The sequence below is a fragment of the Oncorhynchus mykiss genome, chromosome 4 (assembly GCF_057628025.1).
Source record: "Oncorhynchus mykiss isolate SJ-2025 chromosome 4, ASM5762802v1, whole genome shotgun sequence".
Lineage (NCBI taxonomy): Eukaryota > Metazoa > Chordata > Actinopteri > Salmoniformes > Salmonidae > Oncorhynchus > Oncorhynchus mykiss.
Genome location: NC_143025.1, coordinates 51,078,319 through 51,100,291, shown reverse-complemented (window position 1 = coordinate 51,100,291; position 21,973 = coordinate 51,078,319). Strand labels below are relative to the sequence as shown.

General features: G+C 41.8%; 2 protein-coding genes across 5 annotated transcripts in view; one reads left to right on the top strand and one right to left on the bottom strand.

The window, feature by feature from the left end:
* The window catches only part of spata1 (spermatogenesis associated 1), a 16,153-nt gene extending 11,632 nt beyond the window's left edge, over positions 1-4,521 (top strand). For 2 of the 4 annotated variants that reach the window (XM_021599958.3, XM_090232254.1), the window contains exons 10-12: positions 2,493-2,671; positions 3,314-3,412; positions 3,672-4,521. In XM_021599958.3, the coding sequence (XP_021455633.1) occupies positions 2,493-2,671; positions 3,314-3,412; positions 3,672-3,812 (419 nt within the window). In that variant the 3' untranslated portion in view covers positions 3,813-4,521. Of the gene's footprint in view, positions 1-2,492; positions 2,672-3,268; positions 3,413-3,671 lie in introns of all 4 variants that reach the window. The other 2 variants (XM_021599955.3, XM_021599956.3) reach the window with 1 other exon arrangement.
* On the bottom strand, positions 4,289-21,973 carry ctbs (chitobiase, di-N-acetyl-). The gene is made up of 7 exons (XM_021599959.3): positions 21,698-21,973; positions 20,060-20,198; positions 9,537-9,745; positions 8,801-8,972; positions 8,544-8,641; positions 5,171-5,332; positions 4,289-4,861 (listed from the first exon to the last, which is right to left on the bottom strand). Exons 1-7 carry the CDS (start codon positions 21,806-21,808, stop codon positions 4,658-4,660), a joined length of 1,095 nt encoding a protein of 364 aa, XP_021455634.1. The 5' UTR covers positions 21,809-21,973; the 3' UTR covers positions 4,289-4,657.

The following is a 21,973-nucleotide window of genomic DNA, read 5'->3' as shown; positions in this document are numbered from 1 at the left end:
ATGAACATGGCTTTATTACTATTACAGCATATTGCATGACTGTCATTCATATTCCATTCACCCAGCTCAATGTATAAATATAGGTTTAGGCTACTACATGATACTCTAATTTCCCTGTACCCATCGTGAGGTTGCTACAATCTAGCCTATGAATGAAAGTTTACAACGTAGGTGCGCAGGTCGAGAGAATTGAGTAGTCAAGGTGACAGACAGGGACATATTCAATGCCGCCTTGCACACTTTTGCCTGCATCTAGCTGATCTAGGGTGTAATCATTAGTCCAACAGTTGCAAAAGAGTTTCTATTGGACAAATTCAGGTATGTTTATCGCCTTTTCATTCCGTTTAAGAAATGTTTTTCAACAGAATCGGCACAATGAATACACCCCTGATTAGACGCAAACACAGTTCACTTTCATTTCTAGGGAGTTTTTCCTAGCCACCGTGCTTCTTCACCTGCATTGCTTGCTGTTTGGGGTTTTAGGCTGGGTTTCTGTACAGCACTTTGAGATATCAGCTGATGTACGAAGGGCTATATAAAATAAATTTGATTTGATTTGATTTGATAGCAGCCACATACAAACAGCTCGTTGTCTATCTACTATGCACTCTCCTCCTCTCACCTTTTCCCTTCGCATGTGGACTCCAGTACACAACACATCAGCTGTCTGTGACCAGGTGAAAAAACCTTTCCAAGCCAAACCTTCATGTCATGACCGCTAACCACTACACACAGTCCCTACATTGTTGTCATGTCATAGTCAACATAGCTACAAGAATTAACGCATTAGTAAACCTGCTACAAACATGCAGTACAGTGTAGTCAGCAGCAAGCAGTTTAGTAGTTACACCCACAGGCCGCAATAAATTAATAAAACCAAAAGCTTACCTTGACTTGGAAGAGTTCCAGTGTTGGACAGCCAGCTAGCTAACATATCATCCCTCTCTGTTTGAGCCAGGTGTTTGAGTAGGCTAATCTAGCTAGCTGCATTCGATGCTAGCTAAGCAAGTAAAAGTGAAAAAAATATATACTACGAAATCTCTCTAGAAATGTATTTGTTCAAAACTGTTCAACTATTGTCTTTTTGAGTCAACTACTCACCACATGTTATGCACTGCAGTGCTAGAAAGCTGTAGCTTATTCTTTCAGTACTATATTCATTCTCTGATCCTTTGAATGGGTGTCAGTTCATGCTGCAAGAGCTCTGATAGGTTGGAGAATGTCCTCCGGAAGTGGTCATAATTACTCTGTAAGTCTTTGGAAGATATTGAGAACCATGAGCCTCCTAGGTTTTGTATTGAAGTCAATGTACTCTATGTACTCTAGGCTACTGTAGAACTTCATTGCAAAACAGTGTTTTTTAATCAATTAGTTGGTGACGTGAATATATTTAGTGTAGTTTTAGCTAAAACGTTAAACTTTGTTTCACTTTAAATTTTTCTGAAATTCCCTGAGGATGGTCCTCCCCTGAAGCGCTTCAACTGACTGCAATTCAGCGTCGTAACTGACTTGTGGACAAATGCTCACCTTAGCTGGCCACTTGCACGCTGGAGAAGTGTGCTCTTTACCGATGACTCCCGGTTTCAACTGTAGTGGGAAGATAGCGTGTATGGCGTCATGTGCGTGAGCGGTTTGCTGTTGAGTGGCCCATGGTGAGTGGCCCATGGTGGTACTGGGGTTATGTTATGGGTAGGCATAAACTACGGACAACAAACACAATTGCATTTTATCGATGGCAATTTGAATGCAGAGAGATACCGTGACGAGACCCTGAGGCCCATTGTCGTGCCATTCATCCACTGCCATCATAATGCACAGCCCCATGTCGCAAGGATCTGTACACAATTCCTGGAAGCTGAAAATGTCCATGTTCTTCCATGGCCTGTATACTCCCCAGACATGTCACCAATTGAGCATGTTTGGGATGCTCTGGATCGACATGTACGACAGCATGTTCCAGTTCCTGCCAATATCCAGGAGTGGGACAACATTCCACAGGCCACAATCAACAGCCTGATCAACTCCATGCGAAGAAGATGTCGTGCTGCATGAGGCAAATGGTGGTCTCACCAGATACTGACTGGTTTTCTGATCTACGTCCCCCCCCCCCCAAGGTATCTGTGACCAACAGATGCATATCTGTATACCCAGTCATGTGAAATCCATAGATTAGGGCCTAATACATTTCAATTGATTGATTTCCTTATAAGAACTGTAAATCAGTAAAATCTTTAAAATTGTTGCATGTCGCGTTTATATTTTTGTTTAGTGTAGAAAACAAACGTCTCATACATGCGTATAACAGCGTATAAAGCATTATATCTACAGCTTTTAAAAGTTACAGAAAAAACAACTAAATCATGTTTTCCTTCCTCAATTTAACCTTCATCTTGTTTTTTCAAAACTCTTTCTGGAAATAAATGGGTTCAGAACTGACACTGCAGCAAAAGCAAGTCAATTTTGCCCTGAGAGCTTTTGTTGTTGTTTTCCAGCTCGTGATAGTTGGAAGACGAGTTATTTTGATACCAAGAAGGCCACAGCCCCTTTGGAGGTCACATTGAGAAGTCTTCGTCAAGAGCTGGAGATATTCTACAATAACATCCTACACCAGCTAAAGGCGAGGGATGGAGGAGGAAAGCCCAGATGGCGGGCAAGATTGTCGAGCACCAAAGTAACAATCACTCCTTCAACTGAAGTGTGCTCCCCTCCCCAAACATTGGCTAGATAGTTTCCACCACATTTATTTAATTATTTTTTTGCTTTTAAATCTGTGAAGGAAGTGAACATGCAGATTATTGGGATGCAAAGTTGATTCAGGTTTTATGGTTCAGTAAGGCCATAGCAACAATGTCAGTTTGACTGTGCCACATCATCCACTAGAGGGAATCAGTTCATATTGTGGTCAATACAGACCATGCCATTATTATAGACAGTGGTGTAAAGTACTTAAGTAAAAATACTTTGACGTACTACTTAAGTAGTGTTCGTGTGGATCTGTACTTTACTATTTATATTTGGGACAACTTTTACTTTACTACATTCCTAAATTAAATGTGCTTTTTACTTGATACATTTTGCTTGACACCCAAGTACTCGTTACATTTTGAATGCTTAGCAGGACAGGAAAATGGTCCAATTCACGCACTTATCAAATGAACATCCCTGGTCATCTCTACTGCCTCTGATCTGGTGGACTCACTAAACACAAATGCTTTGTTTGTAAATTATGTCAGAATGTTTTTTTTTTACATTTACATTTTCTATTAAGGAATCTTCAAGTATGACAATTGGGTACTCTTCCCACCATGTTCAGAATGAGCTCATTATCCAGATAATGACAGAGAGCCATGAGATTGACAACCTAAGGAGGAAGGTGGATGATGCCAAGATGAGGCTCGTCACAGAGATCAAGGTATTAAAATCTTAATTGCAATTTGACTCCCTCATAACTCTACAAATGTAAATGCAATTCTCTATTTTTCCATCCCTGTTTATCTCATTGGGAAAAACTACAGTATGTTAAGGGCTCAGTTGAAAAATATTTCAAATGAGAAGCAGACATTTCAGTTATCAACTTTTACATGGGACTTGGGCAGGAGGTGGAGAGCTTTGCTGGACAGACAGTGCTCAATGTTTTTCATTGATGCACTTCCTTGTTTATTTCCTCCTAGCTCGGGAAGCAGGCTGCCACAGAGCTGAGAGCCTTGAAGGCTGAGCTGGCCCAGAAGAATACCCAGACATTTCTCTCTGGCTCCATGGGCTTTGGAGCAGGAGCAAGGGACAGACCACAGGTTCAAAGCATCCCTAACTGAGCCACTTCTACCAGTACCACCGTGGCCTTATTCCAGAAGACAATGTTTGCTTTTCGCTTATTCCAAATTACATATTTTAGAAAAGGTCACATTTAAATTATGTCTATTTGCAATGCATATCAAGTGAAAGCCATGATTTCAGTTTACCAAACAACAATTGTTCGTATTAAACTGTGGTGTCCCTGTTGCAGCAAGAACAATCTCTCATTTGATAATTTACCTGTGTTGATACTACCATCTTAAAATCTTAAGTATGAAAACAAATATTTGTACAGTATCAAAGCAACAGTATCTGCCATGACTAAGAGATTTCGTAACCGTTTCATGATGGAATTTTCTTCAAAGTCACAGCAGTTTTAGGATTGACTAGGCCGTCATTGAAAACAAGAATTTGTTCTTAACTGACTTGCCTAGTTAAATAAAGTAAAAATATTTTTTTTTAAATCAGTGTTTGTGAGAGTAAAAGAAAAGACAAATTTGTTGGCGGGAATTATTTATGTTTTTTATTTAATCTACTGGCATATGCACATCACAGTATTTATTAAGTGCTTATACGGCAAAGCCAAATTTGTTTTGTAAGATTCACAGTGGCACAATGCTGTGTTTGACAATCATCTGTGTTGGCATGATTCTTTGTACAAAACATACCCCCCCCCCTCTTAAAGTGGCTCATGTTTTTACAATTGCAATAAAAAAAACTACTATGAAATAGAAGTGCAAGTACGCATCCCTGAGATCAAGAGGAATACACGTTACGGTTCCTCTGTCCCACTTCTGTCCTCGAACAAAAGCATCTATTGACTAGCAACAAATAGCTGTGAGGATCCAATGGAAAGGCAGTCTTCTCAGCACTGAGCGTCTTGGCAACCCATGAGGGCGTTCCACATGTCTCGACTCTGTTCCTGGGCAACTGAGTTGTTGCTGTAGTCCAGGAGGTTGCCGCACCACATCCCCGTGCCCTTCAGGCCCAGCTCTCGTACATATGCCACCTTCAGGGCAATGCTTTCTGGGTCGTCGTACCACACCTGATGGATCTGTCCCCTTTGGTCCTGTGGATGATAGTTCAGTTCACAAACTCTGTAATGGGGCAACAGCGACAATGGCACCCTCTTTGCAAACAAGGAGGATAATGCAGCCGTGGCGAGAGTTCAACTTGAGCCAGTGTTTTTTATTGGATTTGGAGGAAGCGATTTGTTGTGAGGTGACTGTGTTAGATTGAACTAACAGCACTTCAGTCAAATAGCCTTTCCCCCAAAATGGCTGCAGCTTGTGTTGAGTTGTCATTTGCCACCAGCAGCCCAGACAAATGGGCTTAGGCTACTTGTTCAACAAACTTTCTATACAATGTGTCTCCATACCTTGTAGTTGTAGTAGGGAGCCAGCTGGACCTCGTCCCACAGCCTGCCAGACAGAGAGCCGTTGATCTGTTTCATCATAAAGCTGTAAGGGATCTGACGGCCAGCTGCATCGCTACAAGGTGCACCCCGGAACGGAACCTTGGCTAAGGAGCACACCCCTTCCTAATTAGAGAAAAATACACATAGTTGAGACAGCAGGACGATGTTCTCTAATTTTTTTCTGGTACAGTGCCTGCTACAGAAAGTATTCACACCCCTAGACTTTTTCAACATTTTGTTGTTACAAAATGGAATTAAAATTCATAGAATATTAATTTTTATGTCAACGATCTACACAAAATACTCTGTCAAAGTGGAAAATAAATAAATATATACATCTCTTGATTAGATAAGTATTCAACCCCCTGAGTCACCTTTGGCAGCGTTTACAGCTGTGAGTCTGTGAGTAAGTCTAAGAGTTTTGCACACCTGGATTGCACAATAGTTGCACATTCTTTTAAAAATAGGCTGCCAAAATTGGTTGTTGATTATTGCTAAACAGCCATTTAAGTCTTGCCATAGATTTAAGTCAAAACTGCAACAAGGTCACTCAGGAACATTCAATGTCGTCTTGGTAAGCAGATTGGTAAGGTTATTGTTCTGCTGAAAGGTGAGTTTGTCTCCCAGTGTCGGAAAGCAGATTGATATACCCTGATGAAGACATTGGACATTATATTTTTGCATCTGAGCTCCTAGGAAAGGAAAGCAGATTGAACCAGGTTTTCCTCTAGGATTTTGCCTGTGCTTAGCTCTACTGTAAAAAACAAGAAAGCATACCCATAACATGCAGCCACCACCATTCTTGAAAATATGATGAGTGGTACTCCATGATGTGTATAGTATGTTGGATTTGCCCTACACATAATGCTTTGTATCCAGTACAAAGTTCATTTTTGCAGTTTTATGGTAGTGCCTTACTGGAAACAGGATGCATATTTTTGAATATTTTTTCTTCTGTACATGCTTCCTTTCCACTCTGTCAATGAGGTTAGTATTGTGGAGTGAGTAACTACAACACTGTTGATCCATCCTAAGTTCTCCTATTACAGCCATTGAAAACTCTGTTGGAAACCCCGTGTGGTTTCATTCCTCTCCAGCAACTGTGGACGTATTAATAAACCATCCAAAGCATTATTAATGCCTTCACAACGCTTAAAGGACTTTATTTTATATTTGACCTATCTACCAATAGGTACCCATCTTTGCGAGGAATTGGAAAACCTCCCTGGTATTTGTTGTTGAATCCGTGTTTGAAATTCAATGTGACTTGTTAAGCCAATTTTTACTCCTGAACATAGTGCGTTCGGAAAATGTTCAGACCCCTTGACTTTTTCCACTTTGTTACATTACAGCCTTATTCTAAAATCGATAGTTTTATCCATCCATCTACACACAATACCCAATAATGACAACAAAAACAGGTTTTTAGAAAATGCATTACTAATATATAGTCAGACCCTTTACTCAGTACTTTGTTGAAACCCCATTGGCAGCGATTATACCCTCGAGTCTCCTTGGGTATGGCGCTGCAAGCTTGGCACACCTATATTTGGGGAGTTTCTCCCATTCTTGTCTGCAGACCCTTCAAGCTCTGTCAGGTTGTGTGCTTAAGGTCATTGTCCTGTTGGAAGGTGAACATTTGCCCCAATCTGAGGTCCTGAGTGGTCTGGAGCAGGTTTTCATCAAGGATCACTTCTGTACTTTGCTCCGTTCCTCTTTCCCTTGATCCGGACTAGTCTCCCAGTCCCCGCCGCTGAAAAACATCCCCACAGCATGATGCTGCTACCACCATGCATCACCGTAGGGATGGTGCCAATGTTTATTTCAGGTTAGAAGGGTTTAATCTTGGTTTCATCAAACCAGAGAATGTTTCTCATAGTCAGAGTCATGTACATTTTACTGAGGAGTGGCTTCTGTCTGGCCACTACCATAAAGGCCTGATTGGTGGAGTGCTGCAGAGATGGTTGTCCTTCTGGAAGGTTCTCCCATCTCCACAGAGCTCTGGAGCTCTGTCAGAGTAACCAGCTCCCCCGACTGCTCAGTTTGGCCTGGTGGCCAGCTCTAGGAAGAGGCTTTTTGGTTCCGAAACTTCTTCCATTTAAGAATGATAGACAGGTGTGCGCCTTTCCAAATCATGTCCAATCAATTGAATTTACCACAGGTGGACACCAATCAAGTTGTAAAAACATCAAGGATGATCAATGGTAACAGGATGCACTGGAGCTCAATTTTAAGTCTCATAACAAAGGGTCTGAATACCTATATTAGCTAACACTTCTAAAACATGTTTTGATTTGTCATTATGAGGTATTGTGTGTAGATTGATGAGGGATTTAGTTTATTTAATCCATTTTAGAATAAGGCTGTAACCCAACAATGTGGAAAAAGGGAAGGGGTCTGAATACTTTTCAAATGCACTAATTCCACTTTGACATTAAGGGGTATTGTGTAGCCAGTGACAAAAAAAAATCTAAATGTAATTCTTTTTAAATTCAGGCTGTAACAAAATGTGGAAAAAGCCAAGGGGTGTGAATACTTTGAGGGCACTAAGCGCAAACTTGAAAGTGCATTCTGTGCAACTTCTGGCACGTGTTTACTGTGAACACTGAGGCTGTACCTGCTTTAAGTTAAAAGTTTTAACAGTGGCCAAGAAGGCTACTGTGGCTATTTGATCATAATGTAGGCCTACCAGAGTGGCCTAACATCAAAAACAGAGAAAATGCATCCTGTAACATTTTAACATGGAAATAGCTATTGAAATAACTGTTCCATGATACAGCCTACAGTAAGTAGCATCCAACGTGTTCAATGTAGGTCTACAATCCATGAGACTTTAGAGAACATCCTGACAAAATGTATGCGACCCTCTACCTATCGGCTTCTTAGATTATTCAAGTTTATCTCAAAATATAACACTGCCTCTTTAAGACATAAAAAAACTATTTACCTGACTCGATTTCCAAAGATGGCTAGAAATGTACGTTTTGTGCTCTTGTAGGAAGCAATCACTCCCCATTGCTGACCAGAAATAAGCTATAACTGGGCTAATAACCTCACTAACTAGCAAAGAATATGAATAAATGTGCACACGTGGCTACATGAGGCCCTGATCTCAAAAAAAGGCGCATCTACTTGCGATCGCTCGATGCGCTCTGCCAAAAACCAAAATCACAGACTGTCTTGCATAGTTAGATTTGTTACGGTATTGTGCATTGAAAAGTGGCTAATATGTTGATTTGATCATAATCCCCACAGTAGAGGGAAACATTGATAGTGTAAACTAACAGGGCATACACTCAAGTAAAGTTGAGAAGTTCAATTTTGGAGTATTCACCTGGGAGAAGTCGAGACAAGGGTAATCATAGCCATACCATGGTACTCCCATCACAAGCTTCTTTGGATCTATCATCATCGCCAAATATTGGTCATACGCTGGAATAAAAGACAGAAGGCCATAGCAGGTTAGGATTAGTCTGTTCAGCATGACAAGTAGTGGCTAGGGATCCGTAGTTTTTAGCTTTAAGTCAAATAACTGCAATAAAATGGCTTCTGGTTTGGGCTTCTAGAGGTCCTTCTCCACAAATTACTTACCTGACTGTGTCTGATTGAATGGCGCATTTGCCATCGCAACACAATCGCCCCATATTTGACTCTGCTCATCATATGACATCACAAATAGCAGGTCGCAGGACTCTGCAATGGCGGCGTAGTCATAGCAGCGCCCGTCTATACACTTGGGCGACCAGGCAACATCAAATGACACCTGAGAACGAGTCAGGAGAAGAGGGTAAGTTAAGGGCACGGAGGAAGCTGGGTCCTATTCATTAGGGCAGTGGTTTTGAAATATCCCATCTGGTACACCCAGACAATCCACACTATTGTTGTAGCCCTGAACTAGATCATCTGATAAACCTAATCAAAGTTTTGATAATTAGTTGACAAGTTGAATAAGGTGTGCTAGCTCTGGAATAGTTCAAATATATGGAATGGCTGGTGGTCCCCAAGGAGAGGTTTGAAAACCTCTGCATTAGGGCACATCATAGTAAAACGAAAACAAGCGTTTCTTGTTGGAGAATTTCATGTAGTCCCTTCCTGTTTCAGTTCATTTTCTTCTGGTTGGTGCCTGATGAGTGTTTTCAGTTGTGACACCCAAAAAAGCTTAGGTATGCAGATTGTAAGGTTGGATTAATCAATTTACTTTCAACCAAAATTGTGAATGTGGCCCGCTTTCATTCGTGAATCAGAGCGTAATTAGCTTACACGCCAACATATCCCCTACACCCCAAGTTATTGGTCTGGCATGACTAGGATACACTATTGTACTCACCTGGGAACCTGGGATCTCTCTATGAAAGGCCTCAGTGGTCTCTTTGACGAGTGCTGTCAAGGTGTAGTACTCTGGGGAGGAGTCGGCCACCTCTTGCTCAATGTCTATGTTGATGCCATCCATAAACTGCCTCTTTGCCAAGTCCACTTTGCTTGTGATCCATGCTGTCCTGTTGGCAGGGTCCACCATTTCATGGATAGACACATCACCTACAGTAAAGAAATGTACAACACTGACAAATGCATTTAGGATTAGTGCACATGGAGGGCTCATCTAGGGCTAGGCGATATATATAAATATTTTGATGAATTCAAATGTCAATTTTACCACAATGTTCCAAATGACTATTGCAAGAAGCAATTTTAAAAAAGGCAAACGCTATTTGTTTTGTAATCATTGTTTTTCTCAATATGGCAAATTTTGTAGTTGAGGGACATCACTCAAATCTGACTAGGCCTGGCTCGCAGAAGGCATTCCAATTCATCCCAAAGGTGTTCAATGGGGTTAAGGTCAGGGCTCTGTGCAGGCCAGTCTCAACAATCCATTCCTGTATGGACCTCGCTTTGTGCACAAGAGCAATGTCATGCTAAAACAGGAAAGAGCCTTCCCCAAACTGTTGCCACAAAGTTGGAAGCACAGAATCGTGTAGAATGTACAGAGCCAGTCAGTCATAAGTTTGGACACATCTACACACCTACACCTAATTAGCAAGACACCCCCAATAAAGGAGTGGATCTGCAGGTGGTGACCACAGACCACTTCTCAGTTCCTATGCTTCCTGGCTGATGTTTTGGTCACTTGAATGCTGGCGGTGCTTTCACTCTAGTGGTAGCATGAGACAGAGTCTACAACCCACACAAGTGGCTCGGGTAGTGCAGCTCATCCAGGATGGCACATCAATGCGAGCTGTGGCAAGACAGGAGACAGGCCAGTACATCAGGAGACGTGGAGGAGGCCATCAACCCATCAGCAGGACCGCTACCTCCGCCTTTGTGCAAGGAGGAGCACTGCCAGAGCCCTGCAAAATGACCTCAAGCAGGCCACAAATGTGCATGTGTCTGCTCAAACGGTCAGAAACAGACTCCATGAGGGTGGTATGAGGGCCCGACATCCACAGGTGGGGGTTGTGCTTACAGCCCAACACCGTGCAGGACGTTTGCCAGAGAACACCAAGATTGGCAAATTCGCCGCTGGCTCTCAGTGCTCTTCACAGATGAAAGCAGGTTCACACTGAGCACGTGACAGACGTGACAGTCTGGAGACGCCGTGGAGAACGTTCTGCTGCCTGCAACATCCTCCAGCATGACCGGTTTGGCGGTGGGTCAGTCATGGTGTGGGGTGGCATTTCTTTGGGGCTCCATGTGCTCACCAGAGGTAGCCTGACTGCCATTAGGTACCGAGATGAGATCCTCAGACCCCTTGTGAGACCATATGCTGGTGCGGTTGGCCCTGGGTTCCTCCTAATGCAAGACAATGCTAGATGGAGTGTGTCAGCAGTTCCTGCAAGAGGAAGGCATTGATGCTATGGACTGGCCTGCCCGTTCCCCAGACCTGAATCCAATTGAGCACATCTGGGACATCATGTCTCGCTCCATCCACCAACGCCACATTGCACCAGACTGTCCAGGAGTTGGCGGACGCTTTAGTCCAGGTCTGGGAGGAGATCCCTCAGGAGACCATCCGCCACCTCATCAGGAGCATGCCCAGGCATGGTAGGGAGGTCATTCAGGCACGTGGAGGCCACATACACTACTGAGCCTCATTTTGACTTGTTTTAAGGACATTACATCAAAGTTGGATCAGCCTGTAGTGTGGTTTTCCACTTTAATTTTGAGTGTGACTCCAAATCCAGACCTCCATGGGTTGATAAATTTGATTTCCATTGATAATTTTGTTGTCAGCACATTCAACTAAGTAAAGAAAAAAGTATTTAATAAGAATATTTCATTCATTCAGATCTAGGATGTGTTATTTTCTCTCCATGTCCCTGGATTTCAACCGCTAACTCTGGACATTCATACCTGGATCTCGCAGCTAGCTAGCTGCTATCCGTGTGACTATCGGCTTTCGTCGATTCCGGAGCAAACATCAATTATTCCGGAGCTAGGCAGCTGAGAGTTCCATCAATCACTCCTGGGCTACAATCACCTATCCGGACCCGTTTTACTGCCAACGCGGAGCCCCACCGGGCCTTCACAACTGGACTACCGACGTTATCTACCCGAAGGAGTTATCCGGCTGGCTCCTCCGTCGCGACGTTACCTGAACGCCCATCTGCGGTCCGCTAACCGTTAGCTGTCTTATCGGCTGCTATCTGAATAGACCTATCGGACAATTTATTTTTATTTATTTTTTATTTTTCTTGGGCCTCTATAACTATATCTATTGTTTTTTTTTGTGTGTGTGCGATTTGGATTCATCCCCTCTACCACACGGAACCCCACTAATCCTACCGACGGAAACGCACGAGGTGGCTAATTAACAGACCTCCATCCTATGCTAGCTTGCTACCGATGGCCCGGCTAGCTGTCTAAATTGCCGTGACCACAACCAACCTCTCTACTCATTGGACCCTTTTGATCACTCGACTAAGCATGCCTCTCCTTAATGTCAATATGCCTTGTCCATTGCTGTTCTGGTGAGTGTTTATTGGCTTATTTCACTGTAGAGCCTCTAGTCCTGCTCACTATACCTTATCCAACCTATTAGTTCCACCACCCACATGATGACATCTCCTGGTTTCAATGATGTTTCTAAAGACAATATCTCTCTCTTCATCACTCAATACCTAGGTTTACCTCCACTGTATTCACATCCTACCATACCTTTGTCTGTACGTTATACCTTGAAGCTATTTTATCGCCCTCAGAAACATCCTTTTACTCTCTGTTCCAGACGTTCTAGACGACCAATTCTTATTGCTTTTAGCCGTACCCTTATCCTACTCCTCCTCTGTTTCTCTGGCGATGTAGAGGTAAATCCAGGCCCTGCAGTGCCTAGCTCCACTCCTATTCCCCGGGCGCTCTCTTTTGATGACTTCTGTAACCGTAATAGCCTTGGTTTCATGCATGTTAACATTAGAAGCCTCCTCCCTAAGTTTGTTCTATTCACTGCTTTAGCACACTGCCAACCCGGATGTCCTAGCTGTGTCTGAATCCTGGCTTAGGAAGACCACCAAAAAATCTGACATTTTGATCCAAACTACAACATTTTCAGACAAGATAGAACTGCCAAAGGGGGCGGTGTTGCAATCTACTGCAAAGATAGTAGGACAGAACTCTGCAGGCTATCCAGGTCTGTACCCAAACAATTTGAACTACTACTTTTAAAAATACACCTCTCTAAAAAGAAGTCTCTCACCGTTGCTGCCTGCAATAGACCACCCTCACCCTCTGGTTCTCCCCAGACCTAACAGCATTTAACCAACACAAAAACATCCTATGGCGTTCTGCATTAGCATCGAACAGCCCCCGTGATATGCAGCTGTTCAGGGAAGCTAGAAACCATTATACACAGGCAGTTAGAAAAGCCAAGGCTAGCTTTTTCAAGCAGAAATTTGCTTCCTGCAACACTAACTCAAAAAAGTTCTGGGACACTGTTAAGTCCATGGAGAATAAGAACACCTCCTCCCAGCTGCCCACTGCACTGAAGATAGGAAACACTTACCACTGATAAATCCACTATAATTGAGAATTTCAATAAGCATTTTTCTACGGCTAGCCATGCTTTCCACCTGGCTACTCCTACCCCTACCACTGCACCCCCCACAGCAACTCGCCCAAGCCTTCCCCATTTCTCCTTCTCCCAAATCCAGTCAGCTGATGTTCTGAAAGAGCTGCAAAATCTGGACCCCTACAAATCAGCCGGGCTAGACAATCTGGACCCTTTCTTTCTAAAAATTATCTGCCGAAATTGTTGCCACCCCTATTACTAGCCTGTTCAACCTCTCGTGTCGTCTGAGATTCCCAAAGATTGGAAAGCAGCTGCGGTCATCCCCCTCTTCAAAGGGGGGGGGGACACTCTTGGCCCAAACTGCTACAGACCTATATCTATCCTACCCTGCCTTTCTAAGGTCTTCGAAAGCCAAGTCAACAAACAGATTACCGACCATTTCGAATCTCACCATACCTTCTCTGCTATGCAATCTGGTTTCAGAGCTGGTCATGGGTGCACCTCAGCCACGCTCAAGGTCCTAAACGATATCTTAACCGCCATCGATAAGAAACATTACTGTGCAGCCGTATTCATTGATCTGGCCAAGGCTTTCGACTCTGTCAATCACCACATCCTCATCGGCAGACTCGACAGCCTTGGTTCCTCAAATGATTGCCTCGCCTGGTTCACCAACTACTTCTCTGATAGAGTTCAGTATGTCAAATCGGAGGGTCTGCTGTCCGGACCTCTGGCAGTCTCTATGGGGGTGCCACAGGGTTCAATTCTTGGACCGACTCTCTTCTCTGTATACATCAATGATGTCGCTCTTGCTGCTGGTAAGTCTCTGATCCACCTCTACGCAGACGACACCATTCTGTATACTTCTGGCCCTTCATTGGACACTGTGTTAACAACCCTCCAGGCAAGCTTCAATGCCATACAACTCTCCTTCCGTGGCCTCCAATTGCTCTTAAAAACATGTCAAACTAATGCATGCTCTTCAACCGATCGCTGCCTGCACCTGCCCGCCTGTCCAACATCACTACTCTGGACGGCTCTGATTTAGAATATGTGGACAACTACAAATACCTAGGTGTCTGGTTAGACTGTAAACACTCCTTCCAGACCCACATCAAACATCTCCAATCCAAAGTTAAATCTAGAATTGGCTTCCTATTTCGCAACAAAGCATCCTTCACTCATGCTACCAAACATACCCTTGTAAAACTGACCATCCTACCAATCCTCGACTTCGGCGATGTCATTTACAAAATAGCCTCCAATACCCTACTCAACAAATTGGATGCAGTATCACAGCGCAATCCGTTTTGTCACCAAAGCACCATATACTACCCACCATTGCGACCTGTACGCTCTCGTTGGCTGGCCCTTGCTTCATACTCGTCGCCAAACCCACTGTCTCCATGTCATCTACAAGACCTTGCTAGGTAAAGTCCCCCCTTATCTCAGCTCGCTGGTCACCATAGCTTCTCCCACCTGTAGCACACGCTCCAGCAGGTATATCTCTCTAGTCACCCCCAAAACCAATTCTTCCTTTGGCCGCCTCTCCTTCCAGTTCTCTGCTGCCAATGACTGGAACGAACTACAAAAATCTCTGAAACTGGAAACACTTATCTCCCTCACTAGCTTTAAGCACCAACTGTCAGAGCAGCTCACAGATTACAGCACCTGTACATAGCCCACTTATAATTTAGCCCAAACAACTACCTCTTTCCCTACTGGATTCATTTCATTTATTTATTTATTTATTTATTTTGCTCCTTTGCACCCCATTATTTTTATTTCTACTTTGCACATTCTTCCACTGCAAATCTACCATTCCAGTGTTTTACCTTGCTATATTGTATTTACTTTGCCACCATGGCCTTTTTTTGCCTTTACCTCCCTTATCTCACCTCATTTGCTCACATCGTGTATAGATTTGTTTATACTGTATTATTGACTGTATGTTTGTTTTACTCCATGTGTAACTCTGTTGTTGTATGTGTCGAACTGCTTTGCTTTATCTTGGCCAGGTCGCAATTGTAAATGAGAACTTGTTCTCAACTTGCCTACCTGGTTAAATAAAGGTGAAATAAAAATAAATAAAACAATTTAGTGTTCCCTTTATTTTTTTTGAGCAGTGTATATTTATATTTGAGATTCTTCAAAGTGGCCACCCTTTGCCTTGATGGTAGGTTTGCACTCTCTTGGCATTCTCTCAAGGTTCACATATGCTGAGCACTTGTTAGCTGCTTTTCCTTCGCTCCCCGGTCCAACTCATCCCAAACCATCTCAATTGGGTTGAGGTCGGGTGACTGTGGAGTCCAGGTCATCTGATGCAGCACTCCATCGCTCTCCTTCTTGGTTAAATAGCCCTTACACAGCCTGGAGGGGGGGTGGGGGGTCATTGTCCTTTTGATAATCTCACTAAGCGCAAACCGGATGGATGGCGTATCGCTGCAGAATGCTATGGTATCCTTGCTGGTCAAGTGTGTCTTGAATTCAAAATAGACAATGTCACCAGCAAAGCACCCCCACCTCCATGCTTCACGGTGGGAGCCACACATGCGGAGATAGATCTGTTCACCTACTCTCCGTCACAATGACAACGGTTGGAACCAAAAATCTCAAATTTGGACTCATCAGACCAAAGGACAGATTTTCACCGGTCTAATGTCCATTGCTCATGTTTCTTGGACCAAGTAAGTCTCTTCTTATTATTGGTGTCCTTTTGGTAGTGGTTTCGACCATGAAGGCCTGATTCACAGCCTCCTCTGAACAGATGATGTTGAGATGTGTCTATTACTTGAACTCTGAAGCATTTATTCAGGCTGCAATCTGAGATGCAGTTAACTAATGAATTTATCCTCTGCAGCAGAGGTAACTCTTGGTCTTCCATTCCTGTGGCGGTCCTCATGAGAGACAGTTTCATCGCAGTGTTTGATGGTTTTATCGACTGCACTTGAAGAAACTTTCAAAGTTCTTGAAATTTTCGGATTGACTGACCTTCATGTCTTATAGTAATGATGGACTGCCGTTTCTCTTTGCTTATTTGAGCTGTTCTTGCCATAATATGGACTTGGTCTTTAACCAAATAGGGCAATCTTCTGTATACCACCCCTACCTAGTCACAACAAATGATTGGCACAAACGCATTAAGAAAATAAATTCCACAAATTAACTTCACAAGGCACACCTGTTAATTGAAATGCATTCCAGGTGACTACCTCATGGAGCTGGTTGAGAGAATGCAAAGAGTGTACAAAGCTGTTGTGGAAAATTATAATTATTCATGCTAGCCCATGTTTTATTGTTTAAAGAATTGTCTTGTTATACGTGTTTTTTCTAACCTGATACAAACTTGTCTTTGTGGGACTTAGTAATAAGACTGCGCGTATAGCCACGGTCCGTTTGTGTGCGACCGCAAGATGTGACATCCCGTGGGTTTACCATCTACAGAAACTTGCAGAAAGGAGCACAATATAGTATTTGTTGTTGTGAATGCAGTTATACGGTTGAGCCCTCGGGCTATCAACCTCATGCCGTCTTAAATCTGCACAGACTAATTGCCTTTTACACAGTATCTGCTGACTGCCACCTATACAAAAATTATGTGTTTCTCTATAAAAGCATTGAACCGGCACTGTTCGTTGAGCTCTTCAACTATGCACTGTTGAGTGGATAGTTGATTCTCCATTTTTGAAAATCTTATATTAAAGTGGTGTTTGAAAGAATCTGCATTCTCTCTTCCTATAGAATTGCTACCACAGCTGTCAAAGGGTGGCTACGTTGAAGAATCTCAAATATAAGAAAAGTTAAACACTTTTTTGGTTACTACATGATTCCATGTGTTATTTCATAGTTGATGTCTTCACTATTATTCTACAATGTAGAAAAAAGTAAAAAATTAAGAAAAACGCTTGAATGAGTAGGTGTCCAAACTTTTGACTGGTACTGTAACTAATGCTATTTGGAAAGGATTGGATTTGATATTCTAAGAAGACAATTCTAGCAACATGAAGATACTAGCTAATGCTAAAACAATAGCTAAATGCTAGCAGCACTTTGAAGGGACCCTAAAGGTTGTTAAGAACAAATTATTATTTACAATGATGGCCCGGATGACGGTGGGCGCCGCCCTATGGGACTCCAAATCACGGCCGAATGTGATACAGCCTGGATTCAAACTAGGGACTGTAGTGACGCCTCTTGCACTGAGATGCAGTGCCTTAGACCGCTGCGCCACTCAGGAGCCCCCAAATTACTGTTTGTAGTGACTAAGAGAAGAACATTCTCATTAAAGGACGGACATTGTTAATAGCCATAAAGTGATCAAGTGGGCTTGAGGTGACATTGACAGTTTTGGTGCTCACAAGTTTTGCTGTGACAAGTCTGTACTGTCTAAAAGGAGTTCATTTGTATTTTTTATTATTTTTATTTTTAACAAATGTTTGTTTATGTGGATTAAGGTCTTAAAGAGGGAATTTTACTGTCAAAGTTATTTTCTATATTTCGTCTGTAAAGGAAAGAGATTCAAATGATTTTTGTTAAAGCACATTTTTTATTTTTTTTGTATGGTTTACGGAACCGGTTCTATAGGTTAAGTTACACTCGGTGTAGAGGATTTTGGTTAAATATTTTCTTGGTGTCTATTTTCTGTGCTACAAACTGTGCTACAAAAAGTATGCATATTTGTATAAAATAAAACATACATTTGGTTGCAATTTTGAATTGTGAAAATAAGTTTATTTTGTGTAAAAAGGGACCCACAGTATTGTGATTACACTTACTACCAACTCAAAATGTTATATTCATAAAACAAAGCTGAACAACAGTTCATGAAAACTGAAGAGTCAATAAACCAAGACACTGTGAGAACTCCAAAATCCTGGTTCCCTTTTATTGATGTACTCCAATAATTAAATCCTTACACTTAGGTCTATTCCGTTTCTTTTTATCCTATAAAACTCTAGTCCTTGCCGATGACAAGCATACACATAACGATGCAGCCACCACTATGTTTGAAAATATGAAGTGTGGTACACTCAGTAATGTGTTGGATTTTCCCCAAACATAACACTTTGTATTCAAGACATTAATTTATTTGCCAGGTCTACTTTAGTGCCTTATTGCAAACAGGATGCATGTTTTTGAATATTTTTATTCTGTACTGGCTTCCTTCTTTTCACTCTGTCATTTAGGTTAGTATTGTGGAGTAACTACAATGTTAGTGATCCATCCTCACTTCTCTCCTATCACAGCCATTCAACTCTTTAGCTGTTTTAAAGTCACCGTTGGCCTCATGGTGAATTCCCTGAGTGGTAACAAAGGCAACAAAATGTGGGAAAAGGGGTCTGAACACTTTCCGAATGCACTGTATATGAATTGGAGCTGATTTGCTGGTGTTTTTCACTGTATTATGTCCAACAAAAATAGTTACACATTTTTTTGCCCAGAAAACTTGGGGAACCAAATAAAATCACTGGGCTGCCAGTTGAGGAAGCCTGGGCTAGGTTGTTTTCAAATACCAGTAATATCCTTTCAAATCCATGTATGGAGGTGATGAAGTGCACACTGGCATATGGTTGGGATGAGAGGTCAGCCGATTATGATTTTTCAACACCGATACCGATTATTGGAGGACCAAAAATGCTGATACCGATTTAAATCGGCCGATTTTTAAAATGTATTTGTAATAATTGCAATTACAACAATACTGAATGAACACTTATTTTAACTTAATATAATACATCAATAAAATCAATTTAGCCTCAAATAAATAATGAAACATGTTCAATTTGGTTTAAATAATGCAAAAACAAAGTGTTGGAGAATAAAGTAAAAGTGCAATATGTGCCATGTAAGAAAGCTAACGTTTAAGTTCCTTGCTCAGAACATATGAAAGCTGGTGGTTCCTTTTAACATGAATCTTCAATAATCCCAGGTAAGAATTTTTAGGTTGTAGTAACTAAAGGAATTATAGGACTATTTCTCTCTATATCATTTGTATTTCATATACCTTGGACTATTGGATGTTCTTATAGGCACTTTAGTATTGCCAGTGTAACAGTATAGCTTCCGTCCCTCTCCTCACCCCTACCTGGGCTCGAACCAGGAACACATTGACAACAGCCACCCTCGAAGCAGCATTACCCATGCAACCACTCCAAGTCTCCAAGTCTCAGAGCGAGTGACGTTTGAAACGCTATTAGCGCGCACCCCGCTAACTAGCTAGCCATTTCACATCGGTTACACCAGGCTCATGTCGGGAGTTGATAGGCTTTAAGTCATAAACAGCGCAATGCTTGACGCACAACGAAGAGCTGCTGGCAAAACGCACGAAAGTGCTGTTTGAATGAATGCTTACGAGCCTGCTGCTGCCTTCCACCGCTCAGTCAGATACTTGTATGCTCAGTCAGATTATATGCAACGCAGGACACGCTAGATAAACTAGTAATATAATCAACCATGTGTCATTAACTAGTGAATATGATTGATTGTTTTTTTTACTGCATTCGTGTAACAGTCTCCTTGTGGAGTGCAACGAGAGGCAGGTGGTTATAGCATTGGACTAGTTAACTGTAAGGTTGCAAGATTGGATCCCCCGAGCTGACAAGGTGAAAATCTGTCATTCCGCCCCTGAACGAGGCAGTTAACCCACCGTTCCTAGGCAAGTGACTTGACTAGTTAAATAAAGATTAAATAAAAGGTGTTAATAAAAATATATATTATTATTATTTTTTAAATCGGCCAAATCGGTGTCCAAAAATACCGATTTCCGATTGCTTTGAAAACTTGAAATCGGTCCTAATTAATCGGCCATTCCGATTAATCGGTCGACCTCTAGTTGAGATGCCTAACCTTACCTTTCAGGACTAGCCGTGCTCCTTTCGAATGGGCGTGGCACATGAGTTCAGCATCATATTTCCCAAATGCAGCAACAGTTGTCACTTTTCCCCAATCATATGACTTCCATGCTTTCTTGCCCACATCAAACACAAACACCTGAAAGCAGAGAGACCAGTGGCAGGTGATGAATTCTAAAGCCTCTTGTCGTGTCAACTACTTTATTTTTTACTGAATCTAGGCTAGACAAACATATTTTCACGATTTCATTCATATCAAAATCCATAGACATGGAATACTGGTCACTAAAAACAGAACACTGGTCACTTTAATAATAATGTTTTTCTGATTTCAGAAAACGTTTGACCTCTCATTGCCAACAAAGGGTATATAACAAAGTATTGAGATAAACTTTTGTTATTGAACAAATACTTATTTTCCACCATAATTTGCAAATAAATTCATAAAAAAATCCTACAATGTGATTTTCTGGATTTTTTTTCTCATTTTGTCTGTCATAGTTGAAGTGTACCTATGATGAAAATTACAGGCCTCTCATCTTTTTAAGTGGGAGAACTTGCACAATTGGTGGCTGACAAAAATAATTTTTTGCCCCACTGTAGTGTATTCTAGTCAAGGCCATCCTATTCAACTATTGCTGTATATATTCACAATATTCTATCCACAGCGTCCATAATGTCTATACATCCCATCACATTTGCATACTGTATTTATACTCCAGACTCCAACATTCCTCATCCTAATATTATATATTAATTAATTCCATTCTTGTGAATTGTTAAATATTACTACAATGTTGGAGATAGCGAAATGCTTGTGTTCCTACACCCGCAATAAAATCTGCTAAATATGTGTATGCAACCAATAACATTTGACTTATTGCAGACATTGGATTTTAGACAATATTGAATTTGAAGCCAAATCCATGGTGGTCCCAAAAATAATCTGTGGTGGACCTGACTTAATTACAACAGTAGGGGCTAAAGATACAACATCCTTCAAGGAAACGTTTTGCCATTATGCATTTGTCAGGCAGGACGATACAGCACTGAATGAGAGCAAGTGTGGTTTGTGACTATGGCTATTAATCAGCTACAAAAAAAAAAAAAAAAAAAAGCTTACCTTTATCATCAATATTCATAGTTGACGTGTCCACCTATTGTATCTGTGTTTACAATTCTATATTTCCAAGATGCATTAAAATACAAACAGCAATAGGGTAGGTAAAACTGACAACGGACTACTTGTATTACAAATTGTAACAATAGCAGAGCTTGCAATATTGGATTACACAAATGTTTGCGGCCCATCCCTCCAGCCAGCCGTTATTCCGCACTTTTTGCGTTTAGGGTGTATGTCACAATATCTATCAATTTAACCACTTGCAGTAAAATGTGTACACAACCATCCATTTTATGTTTTGTAAGAGCTATCTCAAAAATGTCGGGGCCTTGCCATTAGCCTAGTTTGTCAGTGTACGCTCACCCACGACTTCACCCAAATGTCAGGGTTTAGTGTCACATTTTATGGGGCTGTCAGCCTAAACTCTCAAGTAGTTCCATCGTTTATTATGCTACCCTGTTTTAACAGCAGCATGGCGGGCTACATTTCTGCTAAACCGGTCATGCTAACGTTACCTCAAAGTCCTTCTCATCGCGAATTTGTTGACAGAGTTCCTGGATCTCGCATGGACAAACTTCTGCCTTGCAACACACGCTAACCAGCGTCAGAAACAAAAACAGCCACATTGTTGACTACAGTTGTGTAAGGTTTCGCACAAAATAGTTATTTGGTTTGATATCCGGAGTTTGCGCGTCAATACCTCTTCGACCGGAGGTCTTTACGTTGCTTAGCGTGATATATCTATTATCACATGACGATAGCGTCGGGCACCGCCTTTTAGTTTGTGTCAT

Bases quoted from the DNA above. Each gene is read 5' to 3' on its own strand.
- ctbs (XM_021599959.3), bottom strand. From the start codon at position 21,808: ATGTGGCTGTTTTTGTTTCTGACGCTGGTTAGCGTGTGTTGCAAGGCA. The intron at 5,333-8,543 runs GTGAATACTCCA...TTCTCTAATTAG, and splicing joins CTTGTCTCGACTTCTCCCAG to GAAGGGGTGTGCTCCTTAGC. The intron at 4,862-5,170 runs GTATGGAGACAC...TATCATCCACAG, and splicing joins CTCCCTACTACAACTACAAG to GACCAAAGGGGACAGATCCA.